The sequence below is a fragment of the Canis lupus genome, chromosome 6, assembly GCF_048164855.1.
Source record: "Canis lupus baileyi chromosome 6, mCanLup2.hap1, whole genome shotgun sequence".
NCBI lineage: Eukaryota > Metazoa > Chordata > Mammalia > Carnivora > Canidae > Canis > Canis lupus.
This window is the reverse complement of record NC_132843.1, coordinates 54,065,968-54,091,204: the sequence shown is the minus strand read 5'-3', so window position 1 is coordinate 54,091,204 and position 25,237 is coordinate 54,065,968. Positions and strand designations below refer to the sequence as shown.

At 37.3% G+C, this 25,237-nt stretch overlaps 1 protein-coding gene across 18 annotated transcripts in view; it reads right to left on the bottom strand.

The window, feature by feature from the left end:
* The window catches only part of PRRC2C (proline rich coiled-coil 2C), a 101,916-nt gene that overhangs the window by 20,219 nt on the left and 56,460 nt on the right, over window positions 1-25,237 (bottom strand). For 13 of the 18 annotated variants that reach the window (XM_072830575.1, XM_072830582.1, XM_072830570.1 and 10 more), the window contains exons 13-24: window positions 22,111-22,280; window positions 21,432-21,681; window positions 19,665-19,875; window positions 15,958-18,207; window positions 13,736-13,944; window positions 9,869-10,023; window positions 8,317-9,100; window positions 7,835-7,920; window positions 4,812-5,000; window positions 4,415-4,666; window positions 3,099-3,191; window positions 314-415 (exon numbers count right to left, since the gene is read on the bottom strand). In XM_072830575.1, coding sequence (XP_072686676.1) covers window positions 314-415; window positions 3,099-3,191; window positions 4,415-4,666; window positions 4,812-5,000; window positions 7,835-7,920; window positions 8,317-9,100; window positions 9,869-10,023; window positions 13,736-13,944; window positions 15,958-18,207; window positions 19,665-19,875; window positions 21,432-21,681; window positions 22,111-22,280 — 4,751 coding nt within the window. The remainder of the gene's footprint in view (window positions 1-313; window positions 416-3,098; window positions 3,192-4,414; window positions 4,667-4,811; window positions 5,001-7,834; window positions 7,921-8,316; window positions 9,101-9,868; window positions 10,024-13,735; window positions 13,945-15,957; window positions 18,208-19,664; window positions 19,876-21,431; window positions 21,682-22,110; window positions 22,281-25,237) is intronic. The other 5 variants (XM_072830572.1, XM_072830580.1, XM_072830579.1 and 2 more) reach the window with 5 other exon arrangements.

Here is a 25,237-nt window from a genome sequence, read left to right as displayed (position 1 = left end):
TGCCAGTTGGTTTGTTTTGTATACAACTAATATATCCAAAACTTAAGGTCTCTAAGAAGGACTCAGTATAAACATGAAATATAAGTGCTTTCCTATATTTTTAAGATAAAATTCACAAGTGTAACAGGCCTCCCTTTAAAATGGTATTAGAAGTTAATAAAATGTTAAGATATAATTTGACATAACTCTATTTCCTCAGCTTAGTATTGTTGCTTACCATACAAGACGAGTAAAAATACCAAAAGAGTATTTTTAACTTATGCCCCCTTGCATGCAATCATCAAGGACTTTTAGAGAAGGATGTTGTACATACCTTGAAGGTGAGGCTGAAAGTAGTGGGAGGAGCTGAAGTTAGGCTGGAGCTCTGTTGTATAGTCTCCCTCTTAGGGAGGGGGAGGGTGTTGGGCAGGGGCACCTGAAAAGGTAGGCAACACATATCATAATCTAACTAAGTCTGCTACAAAAGCCCCACTACAGACAACACTGATTGTACTGGTCTAGGGGTATTTTTTCATCAGAGCCCAAAGGAATATTTGATTACTTAGAATTACATTGTGTCTGCACTAATTGATAATTTTGGATATCTTAGAGAAATACTACCTGCTTTTTTATGCATATAATTACAGAAGAAGAATCTGTCCCAAATATAAGGTATATACTTGAAGGCACTGCCTCATATATTTTAATGTGTATAACAGTCACCTGGGATGTTATTAAAGTGCAGATTCTGGTCAGTTGGTATGGGGGATAAGGCCTGAAATTCTGCATTTCAAATGAGTTCCCAAGTGATGCTGATACTGCTGGTCCATGGACCATACACGGTGTAGCAAAGCTCTAAGGAATATAATTTCCACCTTTAAGATTCTATCAGAAGCATTTGACACAATACTGCAAATATTAGAAATTAATCTCTTTCCTGCAATATAGCCAACATTCTTATAACTAGACTAAAGAACAGAAGTAAAATCGGGAGGGAAGTATGCAATATCGCACCACCCTGTTACACTAAACAAACTGCTTCCTGGTAGTTATAACATGATTATGGAGAATATTTTTAAAAACATGAAGATATTAAGATACTCAGATTTCGTTTTTCCCTCTAAGTCTCTGGATCTTGAAATTTTATTATGTACTATTGTATGACTGATTCTAATGGTTCACTTAGTTATTCTTAGATAAAATGAGATGCTTGGAGGTTATATGATAATCACTTTGTGGTACTATGGAGTATCTAACACAGATTGATAATATATGGACTACTTAACAGAGATTATATATGAATATTCAAAAACACCACCAGCATTTAAATCTTCAAGATACTCAAGATTCAAAATGATTGTAATAATAGGTAACACTAAGCAATAAATAGCCAAATGAAGATCCTTAAAGAGTAGATTAAACTTTGATGAGGGATATAAGCCGTAATCAAGAACAGTTTTTTCAAAAGACAAAAAAATCTATGCATAAAACGGAACCATCAACCACACTAAGGATAAAAAAGAAACCTTTCAAAAGGTCGAAAATTTTTCCCATGTGTGACATTTGTTTTTAACACTACATTAGTTAGTTCAGAATCAACACCACACTTGGCACAAATACACACCACTGTGAAATCATTTCAAACTGATGACCATTTATAATGTTCCCTGACCCAAACTGGATGTTCCTGTTTTCAAACATGCTCTGGAGACACAGCTAAAAATTAAATGCAGACTATTTGCTTAGATACAAGAATGGTCTCTCCCCTTCAGTTATCCTGCATGCATAAGTTATATTACATTTTAATTAGATCACACAGAAACCATTAAAACACTCATATGGATATTTTCAATCACATTTAAGGGTACTGAGAATAATGATTTTTCCTTATTTGTATTTCATAAATCACATTTAGAGAGTAATTTGGCATAGAGCACCGTATACTTTCTTGAAAAAGTGACACCTAAGAAATACTGTATTTTTTAAATGAGAAAACACAGGTAAAATTAAACTTTATTGATGCATTACTGATTCAGCATTTGATAATTGACATAGTGGCACGGACTCCCTGATCATTGACAGGGAGTCTTTTTTACCCTTCCTAATTTCCCATTACTTCTTAAAGGAAGCTAAATAATTTTAGGATTTCCTCCAAAAGGTCAGGGGAAAAGGATTTGGCACATTGAGTGAAATTCTACTACATCTGAAAGCTAGAGAAATTCTATGAATTGGCTCCTACAAAGCTCTCCCACCACAAAGAGAAACTGTACACTTGCTTTTCTCTCTTTTCTTCCATCCTACAGCCTGACAACAAAGTTGGATTTAACTACCCTAAAAGCATCTCACATCTCTACAATTCTATACTCGATGCTAGAAGGAAGCATAGATAGCATAAGAAAAATGCTGTAAGACATAAAATTCTTCTTCTCAAAATGATATAGAAAGCTATATTTAAAACAGGGAGCAGCTGCGCAAATTTCTACATCTCCAGAACAAGGGCCATCCATGTAACTTCTAAAGTGGTCTTCTACAGAGGGTTACCTAACTTGTCTGGGTTTACAATTTTTTGTCAGCCAATGAACAAGGCAAAATGATGGACTGTACTGCCTTAACATAATCTTTAATTATAACATGGACATTCTGGAAAACTACAGCCAAATTTACATGACTTACTATCACTTTTTAACACAGCATTTAAGAGTCTGAAGTGCTTATATATACATTTCAGCTCAATCTTCACAACAGGCATGTTGCTAAGGTACAGAAAGATTTTTTTTAAATTCAAAAAGAAACTTGGTAACACTCTTTGTTGAGTGACTTTTTACTGCATTGTAAAAAGTTTTCATTTAAGAACACCAATGCCAACAAAATAAATTACTGAACCTGAAGAATGTGGGAGGGAGGAATAAAAATTCTTAACGAAACCAGGTTAATAGGATTAGTACTTATGAAACTGAGCCTAAGTGTTGCCTATTTTTGTTAAGTATTAGTGCTCCAAAATTAGTGCAAATTTACTACAACCCTTTCCCAGAGAAGAATTACATACTGGTCACACAGTACATATTAGAGAATAGCCAGGTTCCTAAGCATACTTTCCACATCTGAGGTTGATTACTTACATTATTAACCAAAGTATCCTCCATCTTTGCATTATTAGTAGCCACAGTGTTAGGCAGAGAAGAAGAAGGTGTAGTATAGTCTGTTACAGACTCCTGTGGAGTAGTAATAGAAAAAAATACACTGTAAACTAAATTAATGACTCACTTTCTAATGGCAGCCTAACAGTTATAAAGTTGTTTTAGAGGAAAGCAGGAGAGGAGAGCATCTCTTAAGACTCAAATCTTAGAGACAATATTGTGATAAAACAAACATGGACTCACTACTGAAGTGGTACATTTCAACTACAGCTGAGGTCCTGTACATTTTTTTCAAATGCATTGCTCTTATGTCAACTATACTTCCAATTAAAAGTTTTTTTTTTTAAACTTAAATACACTTCACAGTACTAGGAGGTTGCCAACAGTACTATTTCTGTGTCGTTCTCATAATCTATAGCTTATTTCCAAACACTGATTTTTCATGCTCTTCAAAAAACAACATAGATAAATGAATGTCAAGATCTTTGTTGTTGCAATTAGGTTTTAGGATAAACTTGTTTATCATCATGAATCTCTTCTTTAAATATGGTAGAGGTAGATCTTAAGTTTTTTATTTACATATATTGATTGTATAGCAATTAAAAAGACAAAAATATTCAAATAACATGAAAGTTTCCACTTACCTTTCTTAATATGTACCAGAGTGAACACAAAATGGCAGATATAAATTTTGCTATTCCCATAAATGTTAGTACATATAAATCATTCAGAAATCATTCAGTGTATCTTTGTATCTTGTCTTAATGAGTATTTTTAAAGATATGCATCTTTCAATGTGGTTCCTAAATGCAAGTTACTTCCTCTGGTGCTCAATCAATAAAACAGTGATCTATTCCAATCGGGAAAGAAAACTGGCTATTTTGGAGTTACTAAAAATTTAATTTGACTTAGTTTCTGTCTTGAAAATCTTACTAGTGGGCAAGATAAGGCTCCACTATAACTCTTAATAAAATAAAAATATAGTGCAATCCTTTCAAAGCCTGTAAACCCAGTGAAAAACATTCTATGTACATATTTTTCACTTTGAACCATTTAACTGTCCAGAATTAAGAGTAAATTTCCACATAAAGAAATCATTTACTTAGAAATTTCTTCAGATCACAAATGCATATGATGGAATAAAATATTATCTGCAGATATAATAACCCATATAGTTTACAGAATTGTATGCCTCAAGCCAAAATAAAAGAAAAAGAACAACAGAAAAAACGAGTACTGGTGCTGTTTTCCCCACATGGTTTGCACCAATGAGCTGGTGGCTGGGGCATGTTGCCTACCTTCACATTAGCGCCGTATTCTGTGGATGATACCGAAATCATTGCTCCTATTTCAGTAGACATTTCTGAAACTGTTTTGGTTTCCTTTGTTGTTACAGAATCTGTACTTCTGACTGTAGCTGGGCTTGGTTTCTCTTGTCCTTCTGGCTCCACCTGTTGGGCATCTTTTACTTTTCTATTTTTCAATGAACGCTCTTTTCCAATAGGACCTGGTTTGTGTTCCTTATTTTCTACTGGACTCAAATCTGGAAGCTAAAAATCCAGTGTTTATGACAAAAATGTATCATGATCAAAGAGATTTATTGAAAATTAAATTCAACTTCAACACCATTACTAGTTCTCCCATAAGTATTAGTGGCTTTCATACAGTTCTATCTAGAATATCAATTATATTTACCTTCTGGGCTTTGATAGGGCCTGCCCGTGGCTGCTTCTGCCGTTGTTCTTTAGGTTCGGGTATCTTGTCAGTAGTTTTTTCCGAAAGTACAGGCACAATTTCATTTTCATTCCCATTTGAGGCTGGAGCACCAAACTGAATTGTGTCAATTCCAATTTCAACTCCGCTTTCTTGACCATTCTTTGTTCCCTAGAAAGATAGTATTTTAAAACTTCCTTATCAAAACAAACAGTCAAATGTGACTGAATGATGTATGTAGAAGCATGCATTTCAAAAGTACAATGGAAGGAAGTTTGAAGTAATCTATGTATTAACTGACACTGATCGTGTTTTGAAAACTTTCCTTTAGCTACAATTGATCTGTATTAAAAAGCAATAAAATGAAAACCAGGATAAGACTTTGGTTGTTACTTGTTTATTTTTAAAGATTTATTTGAGAGCGAGAGAAACTATGCATGCAAAAAGGCAGGAGCGGGGGTGGAAGGGTGGGGGAGAGGGCTAAAGAGAGAAGCAGACTCTATGCTGAGCCTGGAGTACAGCAAAGGGTTCTATCTCAAAACACTGAGATCATGACTTGAGCTGAAATTAAGAGTTAAATGCTCAACTGACTGACCCACCAAGGTGCCCCCAGACTTCAGTTTTTCAAAGTCCTGGCTTTTAAGTGTCATGAGTTTTGCTGTGAGCAAATTACAGCAGCAAGTTATTTGCTCCTTTAAAATAAATTTAAAGCAACAAACACACAAAGATAGCACTGGCAACAAATAAACAGATGAATGAATAATGGAGAGAAGAAAGATAGCAACACTAGTGTCACCTACTTTTAAAAAGTATACTTGGAAATAAAATGAAATAATGTCCATTAAAATACTCTGTGATTGGTAATAAAGTGCACGCACCTTAGGAATCCAATTAAACTGCTAATTTCTATGGCATCTTCTTTGTGCTAGGCACTGACCAAGATAGACACTAAGAATCTAACTTACAGAACTTGCATTATATAGTGAATGGAGAAAATGAACAACTAGAAAATCAGATGAGAGATATGCAAAAATCAAAATATGGTTAAGCCACTTTAGATTGGTAGACAGAAAAAGACCCTGAGGAGGTCACACTGTAACTCAATCTACAAGACCAAAAATCAGGGCACCTGGGTGGCTCAGTTGATTAAATGTCTGCCTTTAGCTCAGGTCACGATCCCACGGGTCAAGCCCTGTGGTGGGCTCCCTGCTCCGTGGGGAGACTGCCCAAACTCTCCCTGTCCTCTCACCCTCCTCTCTCTCAAATAAATAGTCTTAAAAAAAAAAAAAAAAAAAAAAAGACAAAAGCAGCGGGAAGTGTTCCTGGCAGAGCAAACACCTAGTGTAAAGGTTAAGACTGAAAAAAAGGCTACTGAGGCTGGAATATGGCAGGTATTAAGAGCAGTGGTAGAAGGTGAACATGCAGAAGGCTAGAAAAAACAGGGTTTTATAAGTCAGAGGATGTTTATAACAATACTTAACATTTTTAGAAAAAATGGATAAAACTCAGGACAAAGTTCAACTTCAGGCACCAGTCTTACAATCCAATCATAGTTCCTATCAGTTTCGGTAGCCCTGAACTTAAGGTATCAATTACTGTATGAGGTTACGATTATATTTATCAGTGTAACAATGTCAACAATAAGAACAAGTCATGCTCTTTAGATTTATTATTAATATCTGAATATTCTCTTTCAAATACAGGCAAACATTATTGATATGACTTAGAATAAGAATCTCTATTTGCTTCAGTCAATGCTGAAATTCTAGTCAATTTAAATATACAGTTAGTAGTATAAAAGTGAAACAGTGCAGTAATTAATCACTGAAAGCTACTGATTTTATGTACAGAAAGAATTAACTTATTTTTTTTTAATTTTTTTTTTTTTAATCTTTGATAGTCAACGAGAGAGAGAGAGAGAGAGAGGCAGAGACACAGGCAGAGGGAGAAGCAGGCTCCATGCACCGGGAGCCTGACGTGGGATTCGATCCCGGGTCTCCAGGATCGCGCCCTGGGTCAAAGGCAGGCGCCAAACCGCTGCGCCACCCACGGATCCCCCAGGAAGAATTAACTTATAAATAGTCCAATGAAATGCAAAAACAGATGGACAATTAATAGAACTATTAGAGAATGGTAGTTTTAGGAAGAATATCATATGCTTTGAAATAAAAATGGTGTATAAAATATATATAATACAATGAAGGGTAGTAACACTTAGACCATACTATCTTATCAATCTTTGTGAGTCTACTTAGCGTATCTAACATTTATTATCATTGAACAAAATTATCATTAAGTTGTCTCCAGATCCCTTGAGAAATTTCTTATGTACCCTCCCTACTTTGCTTTTCTCCTCAGCACTGATCACCATTTAGCATACTCTATAGTATGTATTATTGGTCCCACCTCCATCTACAATGGGAGCCCCCAAAGTGCAGGGCTTTTTGTCCTTTCTGTCACACTCTTTCCCTGTTCTGTAAATCCACAGTTTAGAACACTGCCTGGAAGATCACAAGTGCTCAAGAAATTTTTCTTCAATAAGTAAGTGAAAAACTGCTAACCTAAGTTCTCATTTACCAAAACTGCACATTCAAGAAATTATGTTAGAATTTCCTGTAAACTCTGCTTCTAAGTAATTTTATTACCTAATTTTCAGGCTAAAAATATGGTAGAAAACTTGAAAAACTAATCACTGCACTCATATTTCTGTATCACAAGCACTTTTATTGAGACTTCAATTTAAAAATGTTAAGCTTAGGATGTCTAAAGGTGAGAAACAACTTATATATAGGGATCCAGCAGCAATAATATTACCTGGGAACTTGTTGGAAATGTACTCAGGTTTCAATTAGACCGAATGAAACAGAAACTTTGAGCATGAATCTCAGCAATCTATTTTACTAAGCTGTCCGAGTGACTGGGATGCACATTCCAGTTTGAAAAACTGTTTTAAGGTAACTCTGCTCCACTAACTCTGCTAAGGCCATTATGACATCTACTCCTACCTCTGATGAAGCAGCCGATCCAAACGATGTTAGGGGCTTACTCCACGCGCTGACTGAGGGTGGCTGTGGTGGACTAATGGGACCTACTGGAAAGAAGGAGTCATTGCAAATGCAACCATTAAAATTTAGAGGCTAATAATCCTAAGTACTTTATCTTTTCCTTTAATGGCAGCTAGACAAAAAAACAAAGGTTTTCACAATACACTCAGATTTTTGAATACCAAAATAAATATAAGATTCCCCGCCCCCAACAAACCTGTATTTTTTAATCAATGCAAAAATTGTGCCCATAAAATATGCTATTAAAAGTGTAACACATTTGTTTTAAAACAAAGGTTTTAAGAAAGGAAACTAGTAAAAATTACTGCTTCTTATTAAGAAAAAGGAAGTGGCTACAAAAAACCATGCTGAGCATACAATCAAAAAAACAAACCCCAACATCTCAGGCCATAGCCCCTCCTTCTCTTCTCTGTTGAACTTACATTTCTTTGAGAGGTCATTCAGCACAGCTGGTGGGGCCACCTTGTTATCCCATAATTCAGTTGTAATTGTGCCATGTGACTGTGAAGTCTGGATAGACTTTCCTGTGGCTACGTATTCTGTGCCATTAGGTGTCTGAGCTGAAGGTAGTCTAATTGAAGGTGGTGGCTGTTTTGAAGACTGTGTTGTAGTCTGTAGCTGACTCTGGACTGGTTTATGAGTCTGTCCCTGAGTCTGGGCTGGTGCACTGGGGGCTGGAGCAGGGATGGGGACCAGGGCTGGGGCTGAAGCTGAGGCAGGGACTAGGGTGGAGGCAGGGGCCGGGGCTGGGGTTGGAATTGGGGCTGGGGTGGCAGGGGCTGAGGTGGGGGCTACTGGGGCTGAGGTGGTGGGGGCTGGAGCTGAAGCTGAAGTTGGGGTTAGGGCTGAAGCAAGGATGGGTATTGAGGCTGAGGTGAGGATGGGCACAGAAGCTGGGGATGAAGCTGAGGCAAGAATAGGGGTTGGAGCTGGAGCTGAAGAAGTCACTGTGGCTGGAGCTGAGGTGGAGGGTGGAACTGGTGTGGAGGCAGAGCTCGGGAGTGGAGCTGGGGCTGAAGTCAGGACTGGAGCTGGGGCTGAGGCTGGCACTGGGGCAGAGGCTGAGGCTAGACCTGGAGTCGAGGCTGGAGCTGGAGCCAGAGCCTGTGCTTGCTGGGTCCCCGTAGCCTGTTTTTTGGCAAACCGTGGAGGAAGCTTAGAAGTCTGACTTCTTCCTTTCTCATTTGCATTCTTTTTATTCCAGACCTGAAAAAATTCGTAGGAACCATTTTTGTCAATAATGTAACTAAAAGCATAGTTCACCAACACAGTCTCTGACAAGATCAAATAATTTAACTCATTTACTTTTCAAAATAGGCACTTAATAAGAGTAAAAACGTCAAGGCTGCTACAGGGGGAAAAAAAGACAAGTAAGTATTTATTATACATTCTTGATAAACAGTTCTACAATCTCTCTTCCATAATTTTAAAATTCAAGTTATGGAATTTTTCAATGAATTCATTCGGCAGCAAAATCTGATCCAATCTGACGAAGAGCTACTTATTGACTTCACTCATGTTTGCCACAGAAACATTAATCTGTGGTGTTGCTGGGGTGTATGCTGTACAATTTTTACCTTATAAAGTAAATGAATACACAAATGAATGATTCTAAAAATACCTAGTCTCAAGGCTTATATTCAACTTAATATTACCATTCACGTATGATTTTTACAGTGTTTGTTTTTGAGGCTTCTCATCTATTAGAGCATGTTATCACTATGATCTATGTGTTTTACTTAGTTTTATCCTGTGTCACCGTTTAGCAAAATGGGTGTTTGGGGTGATTTAAACAGAATAACTGACCTTGATTCATACCATGAGTATAAATGAACTAATGTAGATTATAATCACAAAACCTTTATAGGTGAAGAGTCTGCAATTTATTGATCATAGCAGTTGTGTTCACTGGATTTCAAAGATTATATTTTGGGCAACAATCTCAATAACTAGCAACAAACTAAAACACTAAACCTGTATGATTTGTTCTTCCTTCTTTCGACGTTCTTCATCCTGTAAACGCTTTTGTTGTTTTTTGGAAACCACTTCAGTAAAACCGTCATCATTCAAATTTGACTGGGGATCTTCAACTACTGTTACTTCAGGATGGTCGTCAATTATAACAACACCTATGAGTATGGAAAAAGATTTAAAATGATATATATTTTTTCAATTGAAAAGGTAAATAAAAATATTTAGTCCAGTAGTGATTAAAAAAAGAAGGGCGAGACAAAAATCTAGTTCTTATAACTCACAATATAACCCAATTCCCATCCCACACAATGGCCATTAGTAATTATTTGAAAAGAATGCATAAACATGAATGAAAATAGTTCACAAACAAACTTAAAGTCTTTTGACTTTCTAAAGTCAAAAGATATAGATATGATAGATATGATATAGATCTTTTTTTTCTTCAATAATATAGTGGTGATGTCTTAAAACAATCGGTATCACTCTACTTTCTTCAAATTGCTTAATCTCTATAACTGTGCTATAAGGGTCTGTAATGGGCTATAAAGGCCTACGCAGCACCTCACTTCATTTGCATCTAACCATTCTTAGAGGTGCATATTAGTATTGTTTCCCCTTTCTAAAGGATGAAATAAACTCTGAGAGGCTGATATGCTAAAGATGAGCTGGTGAATACCCAAGCAAGTCTTATGGCTCTTAATGACTGTTTTAGGGAGACCATTTGTTTACAACATGTAGTTGTTAAAAACAAATGAAATATATGGGAAAGTTCTACGTGAATGTAAAGTGGCATAGATATACATACATCATAATAACCTAGCAGATAACTAACTTAAGATGTATCTTCAACTCACTGTTCAACTAACAGTTATTTGGGCGATATCCTGAAAAATCATATATCCCAGTAAATTTAAGAAATCTAGATCCCTTAAGTTTAATATCTAAAAGCAAAATTAAAATAGTTCAAGCAATGCAACCTGTGATTGCAGACATGTTTCCAAAACAAATATAAGAAACGGGTGAGGCAATTCAAATAAATTGTTTTAATTTTGCAAATAATGCATGTTTTAGTTGGGGAACACACAATAAAAATAGGTTGTTTGCTTGGGAATTTTACATATACAACTCAAGATAGTGATAACTTGTGAGGGATAGCAAGAGAGTCTTATTAGAGAGTGATTCATAGGGAATCCACCTGCAAACAACTCTTTTTGAATGGCTAACAATTTGCATTTATGTAAATAATGAGAAAAACAAAAAAAAAAGACTAAAACTGGCTTTCACTCTCTAAAATTTATTTATTTATTTATTTATTTATTTATTTATTTATTTATTTATTTATTTATTTATGAGAGAGATAGGGTGTGAGCACACACGGCGATGCATCTGCAAGCAGGGGGAGGGGTAAGGGGAGACGGAGAGGGACAAGTAGACACTGTGCTGAGTGTGGAGCCCCACTTAGGTAGATCTCACAATCCTAAGTTCACGATCTGAGCTGAAATCAAGAGTCGGATGTTCAACTGACTGAACCACCGAAGTGCTGCTGGCTTCCTCTCTTTAAAAACCTATTACTGTTGTTTTTTAAATACTTATTTAAGTGCTTTCTACACCCAAAGTGGAGCTCAAACTCATGACCCTAAGATCATGAGTCCATCAACTGAGCTACCTAGGTGCCCCATGTTATTCTGTTTTTCTAACAAAAGCCTCATTGGTTCTGATTTATCTATGATAGTTCTACACGTGTTTTAAATCCTTAAGAGATTAACTCTGAAATAGCATAATGCTCATTTCAAATAAAAGGCCTTAGTCAAACATTTCAGCAGATGCCATACACTCCATTGCTTCACAGTGGCAAAGAGACCTCTTTATATTTCTAAGTTCATCTCAGTCTTCCACTTTGACTAAAAATGTGTGTTGAAACTTTTCTTCATAGCCATACCATCACCCAATATTTTAATTTTCTTGTCAAAGAGCTTCTTTAGAACCTTTCAAGAGTTAGTTTACTCAAGTATGTGAAACAAAAATTTGAAGAATACTTTCTGTTCATTTTCAACACGCCTGGTGCTTTGTAACAATTTGGCCTAAACATAAATTACTTAACAAGTATTAGAAAAACAACCTAAAGAGGAGTAATTCTTAATGAGTTTTTAAAATGCATAGCTGTTTCCACCATCAACTCAGAATTATATATGGAGTTCTTAACCTTTTTACGTCTTTTATGTCTTAATCCAATAATATAATACTTTGGGAATTTTCTACCCCAAGAATTCTCTGGAAGAAGGGAAAGTGGTAAACAGTTATTTGGGAAGACATATCTGCTATGTTTTGTGGACTTTTTAAATAAAAATTTTATTTATTCATTCACGAAACACACAGAGACAGAGAGAGGCAGAGGCACAGGCAGAGGGAGAAGCAGGCTCCATGCAGGGAGCCCAACAGGGACTCGATCCCAGGACTCCAAGATCACGTCCTGGGCTGAAGGCGGCGCCAAACCACTGAGCCACTCCGGCTGCCTGTTTTGCAGACTTTTTGTAATCTTCATTTGTCATTTTCCAAATGTGTGTTTAGACTCTCCTCTCTCTCTACGGACCGCCACAAGGTTGGCACCCAAGCTTCCTAAGAGTCTACTTTTTTCTCTCTAGATCAGTGCTTTCCAAACTCAACACTACCAGTATTCGGAGGTGGCCATCCTGTGCACGCTAGGATGTTAAGCAACATCCCTGGCCTATATCTAATATGTCAGTAGCACCCAGCCCCACACTAGGACAATCAAAACTGTCTTCGGAGATTGCCAAATGTTCCCTGGGGTACAAAATTACTCCTGTGGAGAACCACTGCTCTACATAAACTAACTAAAAACTCTTAAACATGCAATTAAGCTAAGTTTATTTCTTTCCCATGTGAATCCTAAAATGGTATTCTAGAACAATAGTTCTCAAGTATTTGTGTGCATTAAAATCACCTGGAGAATTCTATAAGATATAGATTGCGAGTTTCTGAATTTAGGTCTGAGATAGGGGTCAACATTCTGCATTTCTCACAACTTTCTAGGTGAGGCTGATGATCTGGGGACCACCCATTGAGAATTACTGGTCTAGAAATAATAATGCCAAGGTCCTAGGCCCAAATCAAGTTTAAATAACCATTAACTAGGTGAAAATCCTCATCTTTGTTTTCAATACTGGAATAACAGTACCTAACCTAACTTTGCCATTACTACTATCTGGTCTTAGTAAATCTCAATTTTACACAGTATTTCCAGCTGAAGTCTCATTTGAATGAACGGCAAATAGTGCATTTTTACATGTATAAATGCCTTCTCATAGATATTCCTTTTTTCTTTTTTCCCCCTCGTTAATGTCTTCAACAAATATTTTCTTATTGTTTGTGTTATCCTTCGCATTTAGTATCTAATTATTTATGGCTTTCTGAAAGTATTTATCCAGAGCAACACTGCCTCCCATCCTATTATTCTCTATTTATCATGCCTTAGATACCAATTTTATCAAGGGCGTAAGTCACTGAGATTAATATTTCTTGCACAGAAGATAAAGCATATGTACAGATATAATTAAGCAACCTCATTTATTCTTCAATGCTTTCCTACATCTGTTTGGCAAAGTGGAGTGGTTAATTTTCTCCTTTTTTATGAAGAAAAATGAAATCCAGCAGATTATCTTTAACAAGAACTTGATCAAGCACACAAGGCTTTGCTAAAAACTAGTTCATTTTATTAATTAGTGATTCATCATCAGCCTTTATCTCAATCTTGTAGTTCTAATTCTTTCCCTCTTCCCCCCTTTCTCTATTTTAGTATCAACTCAAATGTGACAGATAATATATGCATAAAAGGAACCTAAGACATACTTGCATAATTGTTGAGATCAAACTGTGATAGTGCATCTACTTTCTCTTTGGGTTTTTTAGGGCCTGATTTGGGGTCTTCTCTTTTTTTCCCTGTGGAATCTTTGGCATTCTTTTGTCCTGTACCATTAGGTGTTCCCTCCTGGTGGTGTGCAGAACTGCCATTAACAGGATCAACAACAGTTGTGCCTGCAGACTGGTCATCAAATGGCCTGCAAAACAACAAGTTGAGTTACTGCTACCTCCACATAACTGAACAAAAGAAAAATGATTACTGGCAGTTTCTACAGTTTAATCTAAGATAAAATACCCATGGGACAGAAGACTCTCAAATTAATAAGCTTCAGTGATTTTTATGGAGTACAACTTCACTAAACCCGAGCTTTCCAATTAAGAAGGTGGAAAGAATGTTTTCCAGGAATTAAATTCCAGAATTCCAACTGTGCCCTGAAGGTTCTTACTGTGTCTATCATGGTATGTATACGCCAATCAACATGGTTTATAGCAGAAAATTCCTATGATCCAAACAAGTTCAAAGTATTCACTGCTGGATCTTCTCCACAACAGGACAGCATATGAAAAATTTAAAAAGCATTCTGTTAACACTATGAGCATTTTTTTAGAAGTTCAATCAGATTTATAATTAACAAAAGCATATAAAAAACCACCTTTAATAGGGAAATACTTCACTTCACAAACCAATGTATTTCTATAGTTTTTGTTTCCTATCAAATTAATTCATTTTCATCTTAGCCAATAGTTTCACTTGAGATAAAAGCTTACCCAAGTACTTGACACAAAGCATGAACTCAAATATTTGAAGAATAAAATTTCTTCTAAGTGGGACTCTTTCAAAAGATTTATTTTAATTACAATCTCTAACTGCTATTTCTGCAGGTTCAAAGTTGTTATTGTCAACATGTCACAAGTCTTGCTAAGTTGTTGAAATCTACATTACACAAAAACCAGATCAAGATTTCCCCTGAATATTATTACTCAAAACTCTAATAGTTCAGTTACAGTCAATAACTACATTGCAACTATATATGCTATCCTAATTCTTTTGGCCCTATAAAGAGAGGTTCTAATTCTGTGTTATTAAGGTACTCGGGAAACACAACTGGTCGTATTTCCCTAAATTTTTTTTCTGAGTTATCAGAAAGCAGAAATATTTTTGTTGATGGGTAGGTATAGTAACCTGAAATATTAAGTGTATTGTAACTAACCAATGCAGATTAGTATTATTTGGATAAATTTTTTTATCAGCTCAGGCTGCAAACCTGGAAATTTGATAAACCACGGCACACTCTAATAACAGATGCTTACTTTTTTATCAGCTCAGGCTGCAAACCTGGAAATTTGATAAACCACGGCACACTCTAATAACAGATGCTTACTATTTATCAGGTATGTTAATACAGTTCACAAATATCATGTCTGTAATCTTTACCAATCTTTAAAAGTATGATTACTTTCTCCCTATTTTACTGGTGAGGAAGCAGGGTTTATAAAGGCAGTAAATAGCAGAACCTACATTTAAAACTAGGCAAATCAATAAATGAATAAATAAAACTAGGCATACCGATACTGTAATTTTTCCTGATATTAAAGAAATTAATAATTTACTATAAACAGCATTTTAATATTTAAAAGAACAGATCAAGCTTAGCACAGAGAAATTATTTTAAAATAAATCCAACATATTTATGTTGCTGGTGGCCTTAATGGCAGTTCTGTGCCTCTATCCAGATGGATCATTTATTGTAGTTTGCAACTCCAGAGGAAGATATAGTTTATTCCTAAGGTTCAATATTCACTTCCTAGCAACCAATACAGAGTAATAAAGCATATGCTTAAAATGTATTCATTTAAGCCCCAGAAGACACCTATGAGCACCAGTTTTTTGTAAAGAGAAACCAAAAAAGAACGAAGGGCTGTTCATCATCAATAAGATGACTTACCAAAAGGAAGACACTTCTACAGGTCCCTCTTTTAGGTGTACAGATTCTCCCAAAGCTACAAATTCCTAAGAGAATTCTAGAAAATGTTAACGAAAGAGGCAAAAGCTTCTGAGACCCATTAACCTCTCTTGCTCAGGCACCCTTACACTTCAAGAATGAACAAACAAAAAAATTAGGGAAGAACAATGTCTGGATCCTATATCCAGACTGGCTCCTTTGCTCAGTTCATGTATGAAAGCAAGTATACTGAAACAAAGTACTCACCCTCGCTTCCCAGTCTTTGATGGTGGGCCACCACTTCTCCTTTCGTTTCTAGGACCTGAGAAATTCCTTCCGGATTTTGGTGGACCACTGTTGCCACGCCGATTCTGGCGATCTACACCAGGTCTCTGGCTAGAAAAACTTCTCTTTGCTATTTCCCTTTTTGGAGGTAAAGCATTCTCTCCAGTCTTTGTAACTGCTTGTGCATTCAAATCAGCATTTTTTTTTTCATCTCTTTCACGCCTCTCATTGAAATCACTGCTTTCTGAAGCTGTTTCCCATTCTTCGTTTGCCTGATCTGAAGAGTTCTGGTTAGATAAGTCTGGTGTCTTGTTCCCAGAAATATCCCCAGCAGGATTAACTGGTTCCTGAACCACATTATTAACTGTGCCATTTGCGGGCACTGCCACCTCGTTGGTTTTGGAAGCAGCCTCCCTCTCCCTGAGACGTCTAAATCGAGGCGGCTTGTCTTGCCTCGGTGGTCGGGTAGGACGTTGTCGTCGGGGCCTTTCTCTAGCTGGGTCAAATTTTCGCTCAAATTTTGGAGGTCGTTTATCTGCTGGTATAGGAATAAACTGCTCGTGTCTTCTTGGTGGCTCTCCATCGTCTAGTTTTGGAGCTTCTGCCTGCCTTGGGTTCCACTGATTGTCCCGATAAGCAGGTCTTCGTAAGGTGGAAGGGCGAGATGGCCTGCCTCCAGGATCCCTTCCCCCACGTCTGAATGTCCCCCCTCTGCCTCGCCGTGTAGGCTCTCCTTTAGGAAGGAAGCCTGGTTTAGACTTATCATCATCCCTCACATAAGCTTTTTCGAGAGGTCTATTATCTATTCTGATATGATTTTCGGGCTTGAAAGATGACTGAGGCTTTACAGGCTTTTTGTTTTCAGACCGTTCCTCTCTTTTGGGAAGTTTGCCTTTGCTTAAACTATCTTTGTCACTTGCACTTTCATGAACTTCACTGTCCGTGTCAGTCTCTGAACCCCGCTGTCGTCTTCTTTTGGGAACAACTTCAAAATCAGAGCTCTCACTTCGTGTTTCACTTTCTTCTCGCTGTCTAAGAGGTCCTGAGGGCACATGCTCTGTCCGAGGCTTAGTGTCTCTATATTGGGGATAATCTCGAGTATGCCCTCTCCCACCTCGGCCACGTCCTCCATAAGAACCCCTATAGCTTCGGCCTCTTGAATAGTATTCACCCCGGCCTCGACCCCTGTATCCTTGATCTGGAAACCAATCTCTATCTCTAGATTCTTTCCAATAGGTCCTGGGGGGTAAAGTAGATTCTTTTTTAACTGCTGGTCTTGAATCTGGTCGAGGCCTCTCTAAAAGATCTTTGCTACCGAGTTTCTCAGGTTGTTTTTCTTCTTTGACTGTTGGTGCTGTGATGGTTTGCTGGTTTACAGTTTTAGCCACAGGCTCTACTTCAACACTACTTACAGGTTCCGAGGGCTTCTCAGCATCTTGAGGTGGCTTTAGAACCAAGGCTGAAGTTTCTGTTGAAGGAAATTTCTCTAATTCTGGTTGAGGTGGTAGTGGAACAGACTGTGGCTGAACCGGTGCTGCAGGTGGTGGGACTGGAGGAATAGGATCTTTCTTTTCTGTTTTTTCAGGTTTGACAACTTTTTCGGTGACCTTTTCTCCCTTTTCTCCTTCTTTCTCTTTCCGCTGCTCTCGTTCCTCTTTCATATCTCTAAGTATAGGTTTTTTAATGGGACCTGATCTTCTCACAGGCCTATCATTACCTTCTTCTCTTCTGTTGGAGCTTGGCCTTGGGCCCCAACGAGTTTCCGATTTAGATTTATATAGTTTTTCAGGTTTTGGTCCTTCAGATGATCGTATAAAGCCATCCTTCTTTGGTTTTTCCTCTGTTCTTTCTGCTGGTTCCTTTGAATCCATGCATCTGCTGGTTACTTTAGGAATGCTTGCAGATGGATCACTTCTTTGCTCCTCTGATTTTTGAGTATGGTTGGAACCATGGGAAACACTTCTTTTCCGGGCAGGCTGACTTTCTACAGCTGAGATCCGCTCTTCCTGAGGAGTGGATACGGTTTTTTGATCAGGTACATCAAAACAGGCAGACTGACTGACCGTGTCAGTATGGCGAGGTCTAACGTCTTCCACAGATCTGCTTAAAAACTTCTGTACTTCCATCTCACTCGATTCTCTGACAAAGTCCGCTTTTGGATGAACCTCTAACTGACTCTGTTCTACAGGATAAGCAGTAGTAATCTGCTCCTGATCCAGTGGGGCTTCAGGCCTAAAATAATGAAGAATTCAGAGGTGTAACTACCAAAACAAACTCCTTCTCACAAGTGTACAGCAAAATAATCCATCTAATTATAAAACAAAAATGGATCCTAATCATAAAAACCATTTAGAGGATTCTAATCTTTATGCCTCCTTAAAAACTTTAGGGCAGCATTACATAACAGCCAAGGGGTGGAAACAACCCTAAATATCCAATGACAGGTGAATGGATTAAGAAAATGTGGGCAGCCCGGGTGGCTCAGTGGTTTAGTGTTGCCTTCGGCCCAGAGCGTGATCCCGTTGAGCCGGGATAGAGTACCGCATCAGGCTCACTGCATGGAGCCTGCTTCTCCCTCTGCCTGTGTCTCTGCCCCTCTCTCTCTCTCATGAATAAATAAATGAGATCTTAAGAAAAGAAAAAAGAAAAGAAAAGAAAAAAGAAAAGAAAAGAAAAGAAAAGAAAAGAAAAGAAAAGAAAAGAAAAGAAAAGAAAAGATGGTATATACATACAATAGTCTTTAGCCATCAAAAAAGGGAAAATACTGTTATATACCATCAGATGGATGAGAATATTATGCTAAGTGAAATGAATAATCACAGGACAAGTACTGTGGGATTCTACTTATATGAGATATATAATTTAATCGAACTCATCCAAACATAAAGCAGAATGATGAATGCCAGGGACTAGGAGGAATGGGAAAATTATTTACTACTCAGTGGGGATAAAATGTCAGTCATACAAAGTGAAAAAATTCTAGAAATGTGCTGTAAAACACCATGCTTATAGAACAACACTGAACCGAACACAAAAAATTTCACTGATGGTAGAAGCCACAATTAAAAACAAATGAACTTCATTCCTTAAGAAAAAAGGATGTTTAGGCCATGTTGATGGGAATTTTTAGTCCATCAAGACTACTAATTTCTACCTATAATCCAAGAGTACACTAGAGTAGGTCTATCTTCCCCCAATGAATCAGCATTACAAAATACACTCCTTGAAAGGGCAGAAGTTCTAAGTTTATGGTTATAAATTATTACAGGTCACCATTTGCTACTTCGAATTATCTCTGTAAATTAGTATTTGTCCTTATATTGGCATTAGAAGACTTCCACAAGGTATGGACAATCAAATCTCTACCACTTCTCCTTAGTAGAAAACATGTATCAACACCTAAAGCTAGACTACATGTCAAATATCTAATCAACAGTAGAAACTGGCCAATTTTACATCCAATGTTGAATTTCAGTATTTAATTCAGTGTACAAAAATACGTGATAAAATGCTCTAATCAATACAGAAATGACAGAAAAAGCATGTCCAAAAATGAGAAGACATACACTCAAATGGAAGGAAATCAGATTTGTGGCTCAATTCTAAATCAAAATGATCTTCAGGGAATGCTACACAGTTTTCATTTTACCACAATATTAATTTGGTCTATTAACAATTTTTGTAATTACCTTGCATCTTCAGGTTCTTCTGTTGCTTTGGGAGTAGTGGCCTGCTGAGGTTCAGTATGAGGATAGGGATCTGATCCCCACATTACACGAGGTTCAGAGAGGGAGATTGCATGATCTCTTGCAGATCGTGCAATATGCTCAAATGACTCAGAACTGTTTGGCGATCCTTCCATCTGCTCTCTTCTCATTAATGGCTTAGGAGGAATCATTCCTATACAGAACATCAGAAAAAGATAGAAAAAACAATCATACACATAGAATCTGGGTTATTATTATTTAGAACTTTATACTTAAACTATAAAGCAATGATAAATGAAAACTGTACAAGTTTTTCCATAAATGAGATTTTTATTGCTGCTATTAAATAGATTTAAGAATTGAAGAAGCAAACTAAGCAAACCACAACAGTAGCCTATCTTTACTTTAAAGGAAAAAAAATACAATGCCTATAAAAGTCAGGTAACATGTATGAAGCCTCTATGTGTCTCAATAAAAACATAATGAGGATTACACCAACAGTGATAGATTTCCAGAGGAAATATATCCTACAGAATATTCTATTAATAGTCTAAGTAGTTGATCAATGCTATTAATTACGCGTTTTAAATTCTAAAATTGCAGTATAAATTTTAAAATTAAGACATTATTCTTGATATTTTTATCACTCCTAAATTTTCCTCATTTTGGTAATGAATTATCTGGATTTACTCTGATAGACTCCATACATGATTGCTAATTCATTTGTTTTTCAGCTAACCTATGTGAAAACTCAAGTATACAGCAGAGAAAATTGAAAAGCTAGAATACAGAATATAAGGACAAAATTCAAATGCTTAAACAGAAGAATGAAAATAACTTAGCAAATAACAGAATGTTTTCAGACTCAAACATTTTTAATATTTACATACAGAAAATAACTAGTGTTTTGGTCTTATCATACTGTTCATACAGTGTCTGGCATTTATGTACTCTGGCAAAAGTTACAGAATTTTTAAATTAAAAATCTAGACACCCTGGCAGCACCTGAGTGTGTCAGTCAGTTAAGCATCTGATTCTTGATTTCAGCTCAGGTCATGATCTCAGGCTCATGAGACTGAGCCCCACATCGGGCTCCCTTGCTCAGTGGCGAGTCTACTTGAGATTCTCTCTCCCTCACGGTCTACCCCTCCCCTTGCTTGTGCACACATGCTCTCTCTAAAATAAATCTTTTAAATAAAATCTAGGCCCCTGGGGGCACCTGGGTGACACAGTTAAACATCTGGTCTCTGCTCAGGTCTTGATTTCAGGGTAGTAAGATTGAGCCCAGTGTCACACACTCTGTGCTCAGTGGAAAATTTGCTTGAGATTCTCTCTCCCTTTCCCCCTCCTGCTCAAGCACTCTCTCTCTAAAATAAATAAATAACATCTTAAAAAAAATCTAGGGGCACCTAGGTTGACTCAGTTAAGCATCCAACTTCAGCTGAGGTCATGATCTCAGGGTCCTGAGATCAAGCCCTACATCAGGCTCCCTGCTGGGGGGCGGGGGGGGGGAGGAGTTGTGTCTGCTTGTCTCTCTCCCTTTCCCTCTGCACCCCCTCTCCACTAGTGCTCATGTGCTCTTTCTCTCTCAAATAAATAAATAAAATCTTTAAAAGAAAATATCTAGCCACCCTACTTAAGTGCTTACTAAATTATACCTCTTAACGGAATAAAAATGGGAGGAAGATGAAAACCTCTGATCTTGCATAACTGCCAGTGAGCCATGAAACAACATCAATTTTAACTTACCAGGATGAATGGGTGGAATATCCATAGCAGGTCTACCTGATATCATTCGAGGATCCATGTAGGACTGCATCATGAGCCACCTTGGATCAAAACCCATAGAAGCCAAATGCTGAGGGTGAGGCTGCATGGGTTGGTAGAGAGGTCTGTGTGGTGGAGGAGGGACAGCACCACTGGATGGCTGTGAAGGGACTGTCTGGGGAAGTACACCTTGCTGCTGCTGCTGCTGCCACTGCTGCTGTTTCATCTGTTCCTAGAAAAGTAGGATCCCACATCTTGAGATTTTAGTTCCATGTGATAACATAATCAATCATATTAGAAAATAATAGGGTTTTTTTAATCCTCCAGGGAAAAGAATTCAAAAGACATTTAACAGTGAGAGGTGGTAACACAAAAGAACAAAAGATAAGTTATGACATTTTGCCTTAAATTAACTACTCATAAATTATACTGTAGAAATCATTTCACAGAAAGGAAGATGCTACCTATAATGAGGCAGAGGGGGGAAAATGACACAGAAGTTTATGGTAAAACCTATGATCAATAAACTTTTATTTAAAGGGGAAAGAATTTCAGGGAAAATTTGTGTGCTTTTAGGTTTCATGTCAAAATACCTCTCAGACTACTCTGAACAATAAACCTTTTCAATCACATATACATGATAAAATGTTTTTACTATTACCTGCTGTCGCTGGAATCGAGGTGGTAAAGACTTCTGAAACTGTTTAAAATAACCTGATAATACAGCAGGTCGAGGCTGAGACCCTGATTCTGGCTCTGTTTCATGTGCCACTTGTGTGGTCTCTTTTTCACTACGATTGCTGTCTTGTCTAGTGAAAACTGGGTCATCCTCTGTCCAAAACAAAAGGTGAATAATAATGTTATTCATCTATGACACATCACATACATGACGTGTGCACCGGCATAAAGTTATTGGATTGATATAAGCATCCATAACATCCCCCAAAAATGTTCTGTATGCTAATACTGGTAACTATCAATGAAGTTAACATTAAATTTTTTTTTAATTTTTTTATTATTTATTTATGATAGGCACACAGTGAGAGAGAGAGGCAGAGACACAGGCAGAGGGAGAAGCAGGCTCCATGCACCGGGAGCCCGACGTGGGATTCGATCCTGGGTCTCCAGGATCGCGCCCTGGGCCAAAGGCAGGCGCTAAACCGCTGCGCCACCCAGGGATCCCAAGTTAACATTAAATTAACAAAACCTTAGAGTTCCTCAAAGCTAGATTCTTAAGATAGAGATCACATGTCCAAATGCTTTACCAAGCAAAAAATTTTTGATATTTTAGGATAATAAAACACTTCAAATACTATCTATTTCCCAATGTTGCAATAAATATTAATCCTGTCAGTATTTACCTGTGGTTCACTAGGACTTATGTAAAAACACAAATAGCCTAAACGTAAAATATAACACAACAGTCTGCTTTTTGATCAAGAGACTATTAAGAAAACCAACGAATAAAAGTCTAACAACATTGATCACCAGCTATCTTCAAACATATAAATTATTCTACGTAAAGAATATGAAGAATGATGCCAAAAAGAACTATATACACGGATTTACTAACTAAATAACAATTGTTCATCCTAAAGAAAACCACAGCCATATTTGTTCTAGAGAATGTCACTTGTCCCAATTACAATGCCAACCTTATTATAAATTATTTTCTCAGGGAACTAGGGATGAATTTTAAAAGGAAATTTATTTTGTCAATGTAAAAACCACATTTTCTCACTGGCATTACATTCATTATTAAGAATGCTGTAAAGGGCAGCCCTGGCGGCCCAGCAGTTTAGCGCCGCCTTTGGCCCGGGGTGTGATCCTGGAGACCAGGGATTGAGTTCTGCGCCGGGTTCCCTGCATGGAGCCTGCTTCTCCCTCTGCCTGTGTCTCTTTATCTCTCTGTGTCATGAATAAATAATTTTAAAAATCTTTAAAAAAAAAAGAATGCTATAAATAGGAAAGTAAAATATTGGAAAGAAAAAAGCCAGTATGTGTAACACTTAAAAATCAAAAGGGTAGGGGATCCCTGGGTGGCTCAGTGGTTTAGTGCTTGCCTTCGGCCCAGGACGTGATCCCGGAGTCATGGGATTGAGTCCCATATCGGGCTCCCTGCATGGAGACTGCTTCTCCCTCTGCCCTGTGTCTCTGCCTCTCTCTCTCTCTCATGAATGAATAAATGGAATCTTAAAAAAAAAAAAAAATCAAAAGGGTACATCATGCTGATAAACCTAACTAAAGTTAAACTGCCATCAAAAAACATACAAGATGTGAATGAAAATAAAAGCACCATGAAATAATGATTAAAAAGAAAAGCTAGGGGATCCCTGGGTGGCTCAGCAGTATAGCGCCTGACTTTGGCCCAGGGCGCGATCCTGGAGTCCTGGGATCGAGTCCCACGTCGGGCTCCCGGCATGGAGCCTGCTTCTCCCTCTGCCTGTGTCTTTGCCTCTCTCTCTCTCTATGTCTATCATAAACAAATAAAATCTTCAAAAAAAAAAAAGGTAAATAATTTGTCCACTGACAAACTAATAATAGTCTAAATAATAGACTAAATAATAGTCTCCACTGACAAACTAATCAGTTGGGGTGAATACTGTGTATTCATTGGCAGAACAAGGACCTAATAAATATGAATTTCCTTATTTCTAATCTATAGTCCCTTCTCATTATCTATTAATGAGATTCCCTAATGTTGTTCTTAGCATCCATGGATATTAAAGTATGCCAAAGTTTTTCATTTTTTTTTTTAAAGATTTTATTTATTTATGAGAGAGAGAGAGGCAGAGACACAGGCAGAGGGAGAAGCAGGCTCCACGCAGGAGCCCGACGTGGTACTCGATTCTGGGTCTCCAGGATCATGCCCTGGGCTGAAGGTGGTGCTAAACCGCTGAGCCATCCAGGCTGCCCCATTTTTTCACTTTTTAAAAATTATTTATTTATTTATTTATTTATTTATTTATTTATTTATTTATTTATTTATTTATTTATTTAAGAGAGTGTGTGCATGAGAAGGGTAAGGGGCAGAGGGAGAGACAGATCCTTAAGCAGATTTCTTTCTTTCTTTCTTTCTTTTTTTTTTTTTAAGATTTTATTTATTTATTCATGAGAGACACAGAGAGAAAGGCAGAGAAAGAAGCCGGCTCCCTGCAAGGAGCCCGATGTGGGACTCAATCCCGGACCCTGGGATTAGGTACTGAGCCAAAGGCAGATGCCCAACCACTGAGCCACCCATGTGTCCCTTTTTTTTGTTTTTTAAAGATTTTATCTCAAGCAGATTTCTCATGCAGCGCTGAGCCAGACTCAGGGTTTGCTTAATCCCAGGACCCTGAGATCATGACCTGAGTCCCAAGGCAGACACTTAACTGATTGAGCATCACCCAAGTGCCCCATTTTTCATCCCTATAGTGAAAAACTTTACTTTTTTAGTATTATCAGCAATCTGTGTTTATAATATAAGCCCATTATCAATATCAAATTATCTCTATATGCATTAATATGAAAATTTATTAAATCTGGCTGGGCCTTATCTCACTAAAAAAAGTTAAAGTATCACTCCTTTCATGGTTACGTTAAGAGCCAAATTTGATGACAACCCTACGTATAAATAAAAAATTAAAGGAAAATTTTAAATAGCTATATATTTCAAGCAGCAGGGTCTTGTAGAAAGACCATAGGTTTTGAGATAAAAACAAAGTTTCAGTATTTCTATATCAGAAAATAGTGAAATTGACCTATTTCTATTTTAAGTCACTGTTAAGCTGTTCATTAAGAATGAGCTT